This window comes from Pongo abelii, chromosome 8 (assembly GCF_028885655.2).
Source record: "Pongo abelii isolate AG06213 chromosome 8, NHGRI_mPonAbe1-v2.0_pri, whole genome shotgun sequence".
Classification (NCBI taxonomy): Eukaryota; Metazoa; Chordata; class Mammalia; order Primates; family Hominidae; genus Pongo; species Pongo abelii.
Genome location: NC_071993.2, coordinates 13,400,232 through 13,415,987, shown reverse-complemented (window position 1 = coordinate 13,415,987; position 15,756 = coordinate 13,400,232). Strand labels below are relative to the sequence as shown.

The 15,756-nt window shown below is 46.2% G+C and overlaps 1 protein-coding gene across 2 annotated transcripts in view; it reads left to right on the top strand.

The window, feature by feature from the left end:
* PHYH (phytanoyl-CoA 2-hydroxylase) overlaps positions 1 to 5,997 on the top strand; it is a 32,381-nt gene extending 26,384 nt beyond the window's left edge. Inside the window, exon 9 of one of the 2 annotated variants that reach the window (XM_054521923.2) lies at positions 5,715 to 5,997. In XM_054521923.2, the coding sequence (XP_054377898.1) occupies positions 5,715 to 5,723 (9 nt within the window). In that variant the 3' untranslated portion in view covers positions 5,724 to 5,997. The remainder of the gene's footprint in view (positions 1 to 5,714) is intronic. The other variant, XM_054521922.2, reaches the window with a different exon arrangement.
* Positions 5,998 to 15,756: the final 9,759 nt, after the last annotated feature.

Sequence of the window (15,756 nt, the reverse complement as noted above, 5' to 3'; positions counted from 1 at the left end):
GAAGACATTTCTTCTTTACCCCGAGAAGAAATAAAGCAGCCTTTGGGAACAAGGGAAGGATGAAAAATGGGTGCAGAAAAGCAAAAGGGAAGATGGTCACAGGAGCTGCAGGACAGCGCTGCAAAGTATCCTCAGGTGAAGTTGGCTTTCCCCAGAGTGGGCGCTGAGCTTGGGAGCGTAGCTGCTACATCCCGCTGCCAACACATTGATAGGCTCTTAGGCTGGGCGTGGTGACTCACGCCTGAAATCCCAGCACTTTGGGAGGCCAAGGCGGGAAGATCACGAGGTCAGGAGATCGAGACCATCCTGGCTAACATGGTGAAACCCTGTCTCTACTAAAAATACAAAAAATTAGCTGGGCATGGTGGCAGGCGCCTGTAGTCCCAGCTACTCGGGAGGCTGATGTAGGAGAATGGCGTGAACCCGGGAGGCGGAGGTTGCGGTGAGCAGAGATCACGTCACTGCACTCCAGCCTGGGCGACAGAGCGAGACTTTGTCTCAAAAAAAAAAAAAGAAGGCTCTGATGGCTGGTAAGTAGCCTTCGTCTTGAGCTCCTCAGTCCCTGAAGTGCTGCCTCTCCTTCCCAGCTGCTCCAGCCCCTCTCCTGAGATTCCTCCCCTCCCTCACCAAGTCTAGCAACCCAACTGGTAATGCCAGCCTGCCCAGGAGCCTCCAGGACCTGTCCTGGCATTGTGGACACTTGCTCTAAGCCTCACTGGCCGTTCTACATTTTATTTTGTTTTGTTTTATTTTATTTTGAGACGGAGTCTTGCTCTGTCACCCAGGCTGGAAAGCAATGGTGCAATCTCAGCTCACTGCAACCTCTGCCTCCCGGGTTCAAGCAATTCTCCAGCCTCAGCCTCCTGAGTAGCTGGGATTACTGGCGCGTGCCACCACATCTAGCTAATTTTTGTATTTTTAGTAGAGACGAGGTTTTACCATGTTGGCCAGGCTGGTCTCGAACTCCTGACGTCAAGTGATCCACCGGCCTTGGCCTCCCAAAGTGCTGGGATTACAGGCGTGAGCCACCACGCCCAACCCATTCTAAATTTTAATATCACTGCTTCCAAAAGTGGTCTCATTGATCATAAAACAAATCAAAGGAGATTCTGCTACATATTCAAACAGTTGTTGGCAAATGACTGCATCAGTCATCTAAACCACCTTTTAATCCCAGATAATTTCCCCTCCCCTTCTCTGCCACTCTGGGACAGGAACTGATGATCAGATATGTCTTTCTCTTTCTCTTTCTTTCTTTCTTTCTCTCTCTCTCCTTTTTTTTTTTAGACACGGACTCTCACCTTGTCACCCAGGCTGGTGTAATCATAGCTCACTGCAGCCTTGACCTCTTTGGCTCAAGCGATTCTCCCACTTCAGCCTCTTGAGTAGCTGGGACCACAGATGCACACCACCATGCCCAACTAATTTTGTTTATTTATTTATTTTTTTGTAGAGACAGGGTCTCCCTATGTTGCCCAGGCTGATCTCCAACTTCTGGGCTCAAGCGATCCTCCTGCCTCAGCCTCCCAAAGTGCTGGGATTACAGGCATGAGCTAACTACACAGTTTTTGCTTTTTTATTATTTTATTTTATTTTTATTATTTCCTTACTTTCTGGCACTACAAGGTGCTCCAGGATTGTCTTGTATGTTCCTGCCCTTTGTCCTATAATGAGCCATTTCTCCAAGGAACCCTGGTTCTACTTATTGGGAACTGTTGGAAACCAAGATCTGGGCTTGAGATGCACTCTCAATGTGCATTGTTACCAAGTTCGTACAGTGATTCTTAAAGCGCTCCCAAACTGGCGATCCCCTGGCCCAGCATCTCCAGAAAGTCACAATCATTCAGAGACAATAATGCTTTGGCCTGGGGAGGTTTATATTTGCTCTGAGAGATTCCAGAGTCTTGCTTGGGCCTCTGAAAATGTCAGACTTACCTTCATTCTTCTTCAGGCTTGGCATTTCTTGGAACACAGTGTTTGTTGGGGAGGCGAAGAAACAGGACTTTTTGCATTGATTTAATTTTGATTTGAACCACATGAAATTTACTACTCGTTTAGAAGCTAAAATAAAATTTTAAAATAAAATAATGGACAGGAAGAAATTGGGAGTGATTTGGGGGCTGGATACCCAGCAGGACAGGCCACACTGTCTCCCAGCCTGTTTTGATATTTCTGCCTTCGGTCAGAAGATGCAACCTTTTTCCTGTCAAGAGCCAGATAGTAAATATTTTCAGCTTTGCAGCTGGGCCGTCTCTGAGGCAGCTGCTCAACTGTGCCGCTGGGGCAGGAAGGCGGCCAGAGACAACATGTAATCCAACATGCGTGGCTGGGACCCAATAAAGCTCTATTTACAAAAACAGGCATCCCGCCAGATGTGGCTCAGAGGCGCTAGTTTGCCCACTCCGCTCTAGATGAATGCACAAATTCAGTAAAGCCAACAAGTGCCTTGTCCCTTGGCAGGAGGCACCTTGCACCACTGAAGCGATGCTTTGGGGGCCTCACACCTTGCAGCTTCTGAGAGACGGGCAGGAAGTTTCTGCTATCCTCCCCTCCTCGGTGCAGAGAAGAGCTTGCTTACCTGTGATATGCAGCAGTTCATTTTGTTTTCTTGATGTGGCCAGTGTTTAATCTAGATTAAGTTTAGGGCAACATGTTAAGCCCACCCCACCACCCCACCAGATCTCTCTAGTGTAACTTGCAACCCATGAAGGACCTACTTTGGGGTGTGGTGGGAGACGTTGATATTTTCATGGATTCCATTTAAATGTACCTATCAGTAGCAGTCAGAGTCTCGGTTGCGAACAACAGAAACTGCCCTTGACCGTGAGAAACAGAAAACAGATGGTGTCAGCAGGCTCTCTGGGGCTCGGGGACGTGCTGTGAGTAGCGCTGGGGGTGCTATGAGTAGCACTGGACGTGCTATGAGTAGCGTGCTATGAGTAGCACAACACAAAGGGGCAGGCTAGGCCAGTGGCTTTGGGGATGAGATGACCTCTACCCCCACCCCTGTCCCTGGGGCTCCTGATTTGGAGTCAAAGCACTGGGGACAGGCTCTTTCAGGCAGTGAGAGCCACATGCTGCCTCCTGGTGGCCGCAGAGGTGGGGAGAGGGAATATGGGTGAGAATATGCCACCACCTCCCCCCAAATCACATATCAGAGGAAACGAGATTGCCCCAAAGCAAGATCAGTTACAAAAAGGAAGAAGATAGCCCCAGACGCCGTGTCCACTGCAACACAGGTGCACCGAGCAGTGACCCACACACCTGAATTACACAGTTCAGCCGCATGGAGAGGGTAAAATCAATTCTGAGAAGAAAGAAGGGAAGGGCTGTGATGAAGGTCACTGCACCAGGAGAAGGGAATCTTCTCTGAGCAAACGTCCACTTCCCCAGTCCTTGCCTGTCACCCTGTCTCAGCTCCTATATGACACAGACTCATCACCTGGTGTTAGGTCAAACTCTGGGACCCACTTGGTGGTGACTCATCATTGATATTAATTTAGTAAGTCACAACGTCAGTTTTGAAAAAAAGAACAAAATAGAATAAACTGAAAAAAATGCAAAAGATGAGAGAGACTTGCACATCGTAAGAGAAAGTGGTGCTTCGGTTTCCAATGTGCATGCTCATTTGGGATCACGATGCAAAATAAATTTGTTACTGTTTGGGTGTAGTCAAAAAGTATGAAGTCCACTAGTCTAGTTCATGACTCACACTGTAGGAGTTGGCTCAGGCTGCCATAAAAAATACCGCAGACTGAGTGGCTTTAACAACAGACATTTATTTTCTCAACTTTCTGGAGGCTGGAAGTCCAAGACCAAGGTGTTGGCACATTGGGTTCCTTCTGAGGCCTCTCTCCTGGGTTTGTAGATGGCTGTCTCCTCTCTGTGTCTTCACATCATTTTCCCTCTGTGTCTGGGTCCAAATATCCTCTTCTTATAGGACATCGGTCATCTTGGATTAGGGCCTATCCCAGTGGTATGGTTTGGATCTGTGTCCCCACCAAATCTCATGTTGAATTGTAATCCCCAGTGTCGGAGATGGGCCTGGTGAAAGGCAATTGGATCATGGAGGCTGAGTTCACGAGTGGTTTAGCACCATCCTCTTGGTGCTGTTCTCGTGACAGTGAGTGAGTTCTCGTGAGATCTGGTTGTTTAAAAGTGTGTAGCACCTCACTCTCCCACTTGTTCCTGCTTTTACCATGTGAACTTTCTTTTTTTGTTGTTTTGAGATGGAGTCTCGCTCTGTCGCCCGGGCTGGAGTGCAGTGGTGTGATCTTGGCTCACTGCAACCTCCACCTCCTGGGCCCAAGTGATTCTCCTGCCTCAGTCTCCTGAGTAGCTGGGTTTACAGGTGTCTGCCACCAAGCCCGGCTAATTTTTGTATTTTTAGTAGAAACGGGGTTTCACCATGTTGGCCAGGCTGATCTTGAACTCCCGACCTCAGGTGATCCACCTGCCTCGGCCTCCCAAAGGGCCGGGATTCCAGGCATGAGCCGCTGTGCCCAGCCAACCAAGTGAACTTTCTCTTCCCACTTTGCCTTCCACCAGGAGTTAAAGCTCCTTAAGGCCTCCCTAAAAGCACATGTCACTGTGATTTCTGTATAGCCTGCAGAACTGTGAGCCAATTAAACCTCTTTTCTTTATAAATTACCCAGTCTCAGGTATTTCTTTCTTTTTTTTTTTTGAGACAGAGTCTCACTCTGTCACCCAGGCTGGAGTGCAGTGGTACAGTCTCGGCTCACTGCAACCTCCGCCTCCCAGGTTCAAGCGATTCTCCTGCCTCAGACTCCCAAGTAGCTGGGATTACAGCCACCTGCCACTATGTCCAGCTAATTTTGTATATTTTTAGTGGAGATGGGGTTTCACCATGTTGGTCAGGCTGGTCTGGAACTCCTGACCTCAGGCGATCCACCCACCTCGGCCTCCAAAAGTGCTGGGATTAGAGGCAGGAGCCACCTCACCCAGTCTCAGGTATTTCTTTATAGTAGTATGAGAACGAACGAATACATCCAATGACTTTATTTTTACCTTCATTACCTCTTTAAAGATGCTCTCTTCACATACGTCACATTCTGAGGTACTAGGGACTTGTAATTGGGGGGACACAGTTCATAACCCACACATTGGATCTTTTTTCTTTAAATTTTTTTTTTTTTTTTTTTTTTTGAGATGGAGTCTCATTCTGTCACCAGGCTGGAGTGTAGTGGTGTGATCTCGGCTCACTGCAACTTCTGACTCCCAGGTTCAAGCGATTCTCCTGCCTCAGCCTCCCGAGTAGGTGGGATTACAGGCATGTGCCACCACGCCCAGCTAATTTTTGTGCTTTTAGTAGAGACAGGGTTTCACCTTGTTGGCCAGGAGGGTCTCGATCTCCTAACCTCGTGATCTGCCTGCCTGCCTTGGCCTCCAAAAGTGCTGGGATTCCAGGCACGAGCCACCATGCCCGGCCTTTTCTTTAAATTTTTTAAATTTCAAATTTTATTTTAGATTCAGGGTGTACATGTGCAGTTTTGATATATTTCCATGATGCTGATGTTCGGGGTGCAATGGATCCTGAAACAGGAATTAAAAGAAAATAAAGAATGTGTAAGCAAAAACTCAGCTGTATGTAAGAAAACCCAATTCCCCCTGAAGAAGAGAAAGAGCTGGAGTCCTTTAAAATTAACTGCTTGTTTTTCTGTGGCTAGTGAGCCTTATCTCTCTTCCCTTCCCAGGCATTGTGAAGACTCTGTTTCTCTAGCTGTGCAGCTGCAAGGTCATTAGGCAGATAATCTCAAGTCATAAAACATGTTGTTCCTCGAAAAGTAAGAAGTGATGTAATGCATGTCTCAATTGAATAACTGTCTTTGTTTCTTGCTTCTGTGATATGCTTCCCCCTGCACAGATCTCCCCCAGCCCCACGAAATGCTTAAAAGGTAACTTGACTCTTTGTTCGGGGCTCAGTCCTTTGGATGTTAATACGACTGGGTCGGTGCACCTAAATAATTAAATAATTCCTCCTCAACACCTTGGTCTCTCTGATTCCTTAATTATGCCACTGCAATCCCATCACCCAGGTACTGAGCATAGTACCCAGGAGGTAGTTTTTGAGCCCTTGCTTCCTTTCCTCCCTCTCCACCTCTACGAGTCCCCAGTGTCTAGTGTTTACATCTTTATGCCCATGTGTGCCCAATACTTAGCTCCTATTTATAAGTGAAAACAAGTGGGTGGTGTTTGTTTTTCTGTTCTTGGGTTAATTCCTTTAGGATAATGGCCTCCAGCTGCATCCACGTTGCTGCAAAGAACATGATTTAGTTCTTTTTTTTTGTGGCTGTATAGTATTCCATGGTGTATATGTACCACATTTTCTTTATCCAATCCACTGCTGATGAACTCCTGGATTCCTTCTGCACCTTTGCTCTTGTCAGTAGTGCTGCAATGACACTTTGGAACTTTTGAGCAGCCGATGAAGGTTTGGGATTTTCAGACTTACTTCTTCTATGGTTGGTAATGCCTATCCAAGCATGATCACAGTTTTATTAATATGCCTTCATTGTTCCAACATTCTAATCCCTTTTTCTCGGTAAAGTTGCTATTCCTTGATACAATCTATACCTCTTATAAGAGAGAGCCAGCCTTTGTCATGGGCTTGAGACAACTTGAAACATCACGGCAAGGGTAATCCCTCCTGCCAGCCCCTCTCATCCCCAACTCTATCTAAACAATTATGGCAAGGATGGAGTTTGGAGATGTCTCTAGTGGGAAAAGGGGGTTCAGGGAATTGCTGGCCAATAGAACAGAAATTAAAAAGCCCAGTTGTTGTCCCCCTGAGTCACTGATTTTTGTGCTTCACCTCCAGAACAAAAGGCCTCAAAGAACACAGGCTTTCTTAGGAAAAATGTAGTTAGCTGTGTCTTCAGCTCCTAGGGTACATCTTACTATGCTTTATGGAGCTGAACATCCCTCCCTGTATTACCTAATCAGATAGGCTGAACAATGCAGTGGAGCAATGCTGAGCTTGAGGTCAAACAAACCTGTGCTTAATTTCTGGCTCTCGTACTAACCAGCTGTGCCCTCTTGGGTAAATTACTTGACTTCTCTGGGTCTTAGAGTGCTCATTTGAAAAATGGAAGTAACAAGGCTTAGCTGGGCACGGTGGCTCACGCCTGTAATCCTAGCACTTTGGGAGACTGAGGTGGGCAGATTAGTTGAGGCCAGGAGTTCAAGACCAGCCTGGCCAACATGGCGATACCCCGTCTCTACTAAAAATACAAAATATTAGCCGGGCGTGGTGGCGCGCATTTGTAATCTCAGCTACTTGGGAGGTTGAGGCACGAGAATTGCCGGAACCCAGGAGGTGGGGGTTGCAGTGAGCCATGATCGCAACAAAACAGAGAAAACAAGGTTTATCTTCAATCAAAAGTGAAAACATCTAGCTTGTTGGCAGAACATCGAAAGAGAACATATGGTAGAGCAAGCATTCCATAAATGCTGTAAAGTGTTGTAACGCTTGTTAATCTTCACAAATGTGAGGCAGGGTAAGTATGTTTTCCTCCATTTTGGGTTATACACTCTTTTTTTTTTGAGGCCAAGTCTCACTCTGTCGGTCAGGCTAAAGTGCAGTGGAGTGATCTCGGCTTACTGCAACCTCCACCTCCTGGGTTCAAGCAATTCTCCTGCCTCAGACTCCCGAGTAGCTGGGATTACAGGCACCTGTCACTATGTCTAGCTAATTTTTTGTATTTTTAGTTGAGACAGGGTTTCACCATGTTGGCCAGGTTGGTTTTGAACCCCTGACCTCAAGTGATCCGCCTGCCTTGGCCTCCCAAAGTGCTAGGATTACAGGCATAAGCCACTGCGCCTGGCCTGGTTACATATTCTTTGAAGAATAATTTAGTTGCTTTGAGTAAGATATGAAGTTCGCAGATCCAGGAGTTCTAATTTCTGGAGCAGGTGTTTCTGTCACACCACACGCAGATCACTTGCTGATGCTTTTTCCTTATAATTGCAAAGAAATTCACAAGCTGTGGTTTATCTTCCTTGGTAGAACTTCAGCAGACATGCGACAGGAAATGTCTATATTAGCCTCAGTTCCTTAAAAAGCAGAGCAGGTACCTCACGCCTGTAATCCCAGCACTTTGGGAGTCTGAGGTGGGAGGATTGCCTGAGGTCAGGAGTTTGAGACCAGGCTGGCAAACATGGTGAAATTCCCCGTCTCTACTAAAAATACAAAAATTAGCTGGGTGTGGTGGCATGTGCCTATAATCCCAGCAACTCCGGAGCCTGAGGTAGGAGAATCGCTCGAACCTGGAGGCGGAGGTTGCAGTGAGCCGAAATAGCGCCCCTGCACTCCAGCCTGGGTGACAGAGTGAGACTCTGTCTCAAAAAAAAAAGGAAATTTTGATCCATGCTAAAACATGAAGATCCTTGAGGACATTATGCTAAGTGAAATAAGCCAGATGCAAAAGGATAATTACGGTCTGATTCCACTTATATGGAACGGACATCCCTAGAGTAGTCAAATTCATAGAGACAGAAGGTAGGATGGTTCTCAGGGGCAGGACGGAGGAAGAATGGGGAGTTATTGTTTAATGGGGAAAGAGGTTCAGATTTGCAGGGTGGAAAGTGTTCTGGAGATGGATGGTGGCGATGATCACACAACAGTGTGAATGTGCTTGATGCCACTGAACTGTACGCCTAAAAGTGGCTAAGATGCCAAATTTTATGTTATGTGTATTTAACCACAATTTTTTTTTTTTTTTAAAGAACATAAGATTGTTAAAAGGATGACAGGAACTCCAAGCCCAAGGAAAAAAGGTCTCTGGTTTTCCTGTTAGTCCCGAAATTCACAGAAGGGGATCTTTCCTGTTTGTTTTGTTTGTGCCTTGTGTGAGCACCTCATAAAGTCTTTTTAGATTAGTCTCTGGTGAAATGAAGATGAGCCAAGACAGAGCCTGTCCCACTCTCTGAGAAGCCAGGCTTCTCCTCCATCAGCAGTCTTCCTTCCCTCACTCTTCATTTCTTTCTTTTTTTTTTTTTTTTTTTTTGAGACGGAGTTTCACTCTTGTCGCCCAAGCTGGAGTGCAATGGCACAATCTCGGCTCACTACAACCTCCGCCTCCCAGGGTAATGCCATTCTCCTGCCTCAGCCTCCCGAGTAGCTGGAACTACAGGCGCCTGTCACCACGCCCGGCTAATTTTTTGTATTTTTAGTAGAGATGGGGTTTCACCGTGTTAGCCAGGACGGTCTCAATCTCTCGAACTCATGATCCGCCCGCCTCAGCCTCCCAAAGTGCTGGAATTACAGGCATGAGCCTCTGCAACCGGCCACACTCTTCATTACTTGCTTCTTCCTGGACACAGTTCAACATTGATCCTGGGGGGTTTTGTGACTTGACCCTGGGGGTATGGTCACTGGAGCTGCAGCTAACCCCCCAGGAAACACAGCTTTCTCTCCACCACATGATTTGCAGAATCTCCTCCTGGTCTGAAACCTGCATTTCCTGGTCTGCAGTCTTTTCCTAGACCAATGACAGAGCCAATTAAAAAAAAAAAAAAAAGGACCAAACCCCACACTCAGTCCCCAGCTCTCCTTGGAGAGTCCCTCGACTGCTCCCCGCAGCCAGGCCTCAGGTGAAACCCCGGCTGCTTTATGTACCTTCCTACGCAAGTCACTGAACATCTCTAGACCTTAGCTTCTTCATTTATAAAATAGGGCTTCATGGAGTGCTTTTGCAGAGTAAATAAGAGTATTGGATATTTTTCTCTTTTGTTCTTATCATTTGTGGAGAAGCCTATTCAGGCTTCACTTGGTAAAAAAAGATCTTAAAATTGGGTCTAGAGCTTGGCACAGTGGCTCACACCTGGAATCCCAGAACTTTGGAAGGCTGAGGCAGGAGGATCGTTTGGCCTCAGGAGTTCAAGACCAGCCTGGATAACATAGTGAGACCCATCTCTACAAAAGACAATACAACTATCTGGACATAGTGGTGTGCACCTGTGGTCCCAGCTACACAGGAGGCTGAAGCAGGAGGATCACTTGAGCCCAGGAGGTTGAGGCTGCAGTGAGGATGATCGCACCAGTGCACTCCAGCCTGGGCTGGAGACCCTGTCTCAAAAAATAAGGATCTATTTATCAATGAATATGACAAAACTCACCCCCAAATCAGTCACGACTGTGCCTCGGATGTTGCTGGAACCTGGCAGGAGGGGAGAGCTCCAGACCACCCATAATCTTGTGTTGATTCCTCGTTACCCTGATGGGGTCCTGTGTCTTCCTCTAAAACAAGAAAAAGACAAAATCACACATGTTATCCTTCATCATCCTGTGGCCTGGAGGATCTCAGGTAATTCCTATACACTGCCTATTTTACAAGAGTAAATGTATAAAACAAATGTTTTTTAAAAACACCTGGGCTGAGCACAGTGTCTTACACTGTAATTCCAGAGCTTTGGGAGGCTGAGGTGGGAAGATCTGCTTGAGGCTAGGAGTTCGAGACCAGCCTGGGCAATATGGTGAGACATTGTCTCTACAAAAAATTTAAAAATTAGCTGGGTGTGGTGGCATGCATCTGTAGCCCCAGCTACTTGAGAGGCTGAGGCAGGAGGATTGCTTGAGCCCAGGAGGTTGAGGCTGCAGTGAGTTGTGACTGCACCACAGCACTCTAGCCTGGATGACAAAGTGAGACCCTGTCTCTAACAAACAAACAAACAAAAAAACCCTGGGTTTCATACATAATAGGTGATGATCTGCTTATTATTAGGACAGTCTGCCTCATTCCATTCTGGTTACTAAAAAGAGGTGTGGAAAACATGGGCAGATTGAGTAGGAATGAAAATAATTAAAGGGTTAGGAGCTAGGGCTTCAAAAATGGCAAATATGGCTTTAGGAAAAGATCTTTTTTTATTATTATTATACTTTAAGTTTTAGGGTACATGTGCACAATGTGCAGGTTAGTTACATATGTATACATGTGCCATGCTGGTGTGCTGCACCCATTAACTCATCATTTAGCATTAGGTATATCTCCTAAAGCTATCCCTCCCCCCTCCCCCCACCCCACAACAGTCCCCAGAGTGTGATGTTCCCCTTCCTGTGTCCATGTGTTCTCATTGTTCAATTCCCACCTATGAGTGAGAACATGCGGTATTTGGTTTTTTGTCCTTGCGATAGTTTACTGAGAATGATGATTTCCAATTTCATCCATGTCCCTACAACGGACATGAACTCATCATTTTTTATGGCTGTATAGTATTCCATGGTGTATATGTGCCACATTTTCTTAATCCAGTCTATCATTGTTGGACATTTGGGTTGGTTCCAAGTCTTTGCTATTGTGAATAGTGCCACAATAAATATACGTGTGCATGTATCTTTATAGCAGCATGATTTATAATCCTTTGGGTATATACTGAGTAATGGGATGGCTGGGTCAAATGGTATTTCTAGTTCTAGATCCCTGAGGAATCACTACACTGACTTCCACAATGGTTGAACTAGTTTACAGTCCCACCAGCAGCGTAAAAGTGTTCCTATCTCTCCACATCCTCTCCAGCACCTGTTGTTTCCTGACTTTTTAATGATCACCATTCTAACTGGTGTGAGATGGTATCTCATTGTGGTTTTCATTTGCATTTCTCTGATGGCCAGTGATGATGAGCATTTTTTCATGTGTCTTTTGGCTGCATAAATGTCTTCTTTTGAGAAGTGTCTGTTCATATCCTTTGCCCACTTTTTGGTGGGGTTGTTTGTTTTTTTCTTGTAAATTTGTTTGAGTTTATTGTAGATTCTGGATATTAGGCCTTTGTCAGATGAGTAGGTTGCGAAAATTTTCTCCCATTTTGTAGGTTGCCTGTTCACTCTGATGGTAGTTTCTTTTGCTGTGCAGAAGCTCTTTAGTTTAATTAGATCCCATTTGTCAATTTTGGCTTTTGTTGCCATTGCTTTTGGTGTTTTAGACATGAAGTCCTTGCCCATGCCTATGTCCTGAATGGTAATGCCTAGGTTTTCTTCTAGGGTTTTCATGGTTTTAGGTCTAACGTTTAAGTCTTTAATCCATCTTGAATTAATTTTTGTATAAGGTGTAAGGTAATAAATGGTGCTGGGAAAACTAGCTAGCCATATGTAGAAAGCTGAAACTAGGAAAAGATCTTAAGCGGATCAAAATTTCGAGTGATCAGAAATGTTTACATGTGTTCCTTCTGCAATTCTGATCCAGTCCTCAGAATTTCACTCCCAACAGTCTCACAGATGCCCCCAGTCACTGGAACAAACCCCCCTTTCATACCTCCTCGCACAGGAGACTTGCCTCACACAAGCCCACATTCACCCACTGGGTAGCTCTTGTACCATCACACAGACACCCTTTCATGCATTCCCTCAACAGAGAGACCCAGACGCTGGCCAACATATGTGTGCACACACTCACACCACACACCTCTCACCGGCACTCCAGCCCTTGTCCCCTCAGAGTTGCCTGGCCACCCTTCCCACTTCTCCCAGCTTTCAACCAAGCTCTCCACATCAATACCCTTTAGTAAATATTTACTGAGTGACCATGATGTTCTGGGCACTATCACAACCCCTGGGAGAAACAGAACTGAATAAGACATAGTCTTTGCTCCCAAGGAGCTCAGAGTCTACTGGAGAAGCGGGCAGCGGAGGGAGAGCAATCTCCTACAAATTTATGTGCATGGAGTGAGGCTGAACCTAGAAGTGGGGTCATGTACAAGGAAAAGTGAGGGCAAAAGGGAGACAATGGGGTGGGGCACACAAGGAAGAGAAGGTCACGTCTACCAGGAGAGGTGAAAGGAGAGAGGCATTGAGGAGAAGAGGGTGCTCAGTCATAATCTGGAAGAATTAGAAAGTCTTTGTCCAATAGGCAAGGGAGTAGAGGGCTGCTCACCAGAGAAAGAATGTCAAGAAAGGGTAAATCCACACAGCATGGCAAGAGTGTGTTAGTTCAGAGCACAGAGGGTGAGACAGCGGGAGAGACAACTGGAGAGGTCAACACGGATGGATGATGAATGTCCTTTTACACCACACATAGTAATTTGGAGTTTATTCAATGTTCAATGGTAGGCCAGGTGCAGTGGCTCACACCTGTAATCCCAGCGCTTTGGGAGGTCAAGGCGGGTAGATCACCTGAGGTCAGGAGTTTGAGAACAGCCTGGCCAACATAGTGAAACCCTGTCTCTACTAGAAATAAAAAAAATAGCCAGGCGTGGTGGTGCACACCTGTAATCCCAGCTACTGGGGATGCCAAGGCAGGAGAATTGCTTGAACTCAGAAGGTGGAGGTTGCAGTGTGCTGAGATCACACCACTGTGCTTCAGCCTGGGCAACAGAGCGAGACTCCTTTTCAAAAAAAGAAAAAAACATGTTCAATGGTAAATAACTCAGGATGCTTTTGGTGGTGAGTAACAGAAAAAGTCAACTCTACAGGCTTAACCAATAAAGAAAATGCATTACCTCATATAACTGGAAGCCCAGAGTAGTGCACATTCTGTCCTCATCAAATCAATCATTCTTCTCATGATCACAAAATGACTGCAGTGGCCCCAGGCATTGTGTCTCAACACACCGTCCAAAGGCAAAATAGAATTCTATCCTTTCTTTGTGTCTCCTTTTAAGGACTAGGGATCCTTTTCTTGTGCTCTTTTTAAAAGTTAAGAATCCTTTTCCAGAATCTTCTGCACTACTGTAGTCTTCCTTCCTGCCTCAAGTTTGTAAACCCTTTTCTAAGTCAAGTCAATGATTAGCAAGGGATTGACTTGACTGGCTTAACCAACAAGATCAATGAGGAGATGGGTCCAGGTGTCTCCGAAGCACGCGGATGGCGGAGAACTGGACAGAATCTCAGCTCCGTTGTCAAAGAAGGGGGTGGTAGGGTGCTATGCATCACTGGGTGATTGTAGGTGGTATTGTCATATGATCAAATTTGCATTGTGGAAAGATGGTTTTGGCCAGGCGTGGTGCCTCTCACCTGTAATCCCAGCACTTTGGGAGGCTGAGGCAGGTGTATCATGAGGTCAGGAGTTTGAGACCAGCCTGCCCAACATGGTGAAACCCCATCTCTACTAAAAATACAAAAAAAATTAGCCGGGCGTGGTGGCACATGCTAATCCCAGCTACTCAGGAGGCTGAGGCAGGAGAATCGCTTGAACCTGGGAGGCAGAGGTTGTAGTGAGCCGAGATCACACCGTTTCACTCCAGCCTGGGTGACAGATTGAGACTCCATTTTTTTTGAGATGGAGTTTTAACTCTTGTTGCCCAGGCTGGAGTGCAATGGCGTGACCTCGGCTCACAGCAATCTCTGCCTCCCAAGTTCATACGATTCTCCCGCCTCAGCCTCCCAAGTAGCTGGGATTACAAGCATGTACCACTACGCCTGGCTAATTTTGTATTTTTAGTAGAGACAGGGTTTCACCGTGTTGGTCAGGCTGGTCTCGAACTCCTGACCTCAGGTGATCTACCCACTTCTGCCGCCCAAAGTGCTGGGATTACAGGCGTGAGCCACAGTGCCTGGCTGCATTGTGGAAAGATGAATCTGACAATAGCTTGTAGAATGATGACAGAGAAGAATGAGACGCAACACAGGAAAACTGCTGTAGCAGGGCTGGAAATGAATGATAGCCTCAATCAGTCACATGCATTCAGGGAAGCAGCGACAAAAGTGATCTTTTAAAAAAAAATTGAGATAAGGTCTTGCTCTGATGCCCAGGCTAGAGTGCAGTGGCTCAATCACAGCTCACCACAGCCTCAACCTCCTGGGCTCAAGTGATCCTCGCACATCAGCCTCCTGAGTAGCTAGGACCACAGGCATGCATCACCATGCCTGGTTAATTGTTTTTTATTTTTTGTAGAGATGAGTTTTTGCCATGTTTCCCAGGCTGGTCTCAAACTCCTGGGCTCAAGCGATCCTCCCGTCTCAGCCTCCCAAAATGCTGGGATTTACAGACATGAGCCACTGTGCCTGGTCAAGAAAGGAAATTCTGACACATGCTACAACATGCTAATCCTTGAGAACATCGTACTAAGCAAACTAACCCAGACACAAAAGGACAATTACTGTGTGATTCCAATTATGTGAGGTCCCTATAATAGTCAAATTAATGGGGACAGAGAATAGAATGGTGATGGAGAAATGGGGAGTTAGTGTTTAATGCGTGCAGAGTTTCAGTTTTGCAAGAAGAAAGAGTTCTGGAGATGGATGGTGCTGGTGGTTGCCCAACACAATGTGAATATACTGAAAGCCACCCAATTGTCCACTTGAAAATGCTTAAGGCCAGGCGCCATGGCTCATGTCTGTAATCCCAGCACTTTGGGAGGCCGGGGTGGGCGGATCACCTGAGGTCAGGAGTTCAAGACCAGCCTGGCCAACATGGTGAAACCCTGTCTCTACTTAAAAAAAATACAAAAATTACACGGGCATGGTGGGGTGCACCTGTAGCCCCAGCTATTCGGGAGGCTGAGGCAGGAGAATTGTTTGAACCCGGGAGGTAGAGGTTGCGGTGAGCCATGATCGTGCCACTGCACTCCAGCCTAGGTGACAAAGTGAAACTCTGTGTCAAGAAAAAAAAAATGATTAAGATGGTAAATTTTAGGTTATGTGTATTTGACCACAATAAAAATAACTATAAAAAGAGACAAGCATTGCCCCGTAAATTTCTGAACCTTATTGAGGTCCATTCCTCAAGGGAGTAAAAACCTCCAGGAGTATCTGCTTCAGAATAAAGTCTGGTGAGAGCAAAGCAAAGAGAGCATCAGGGGAAAGTT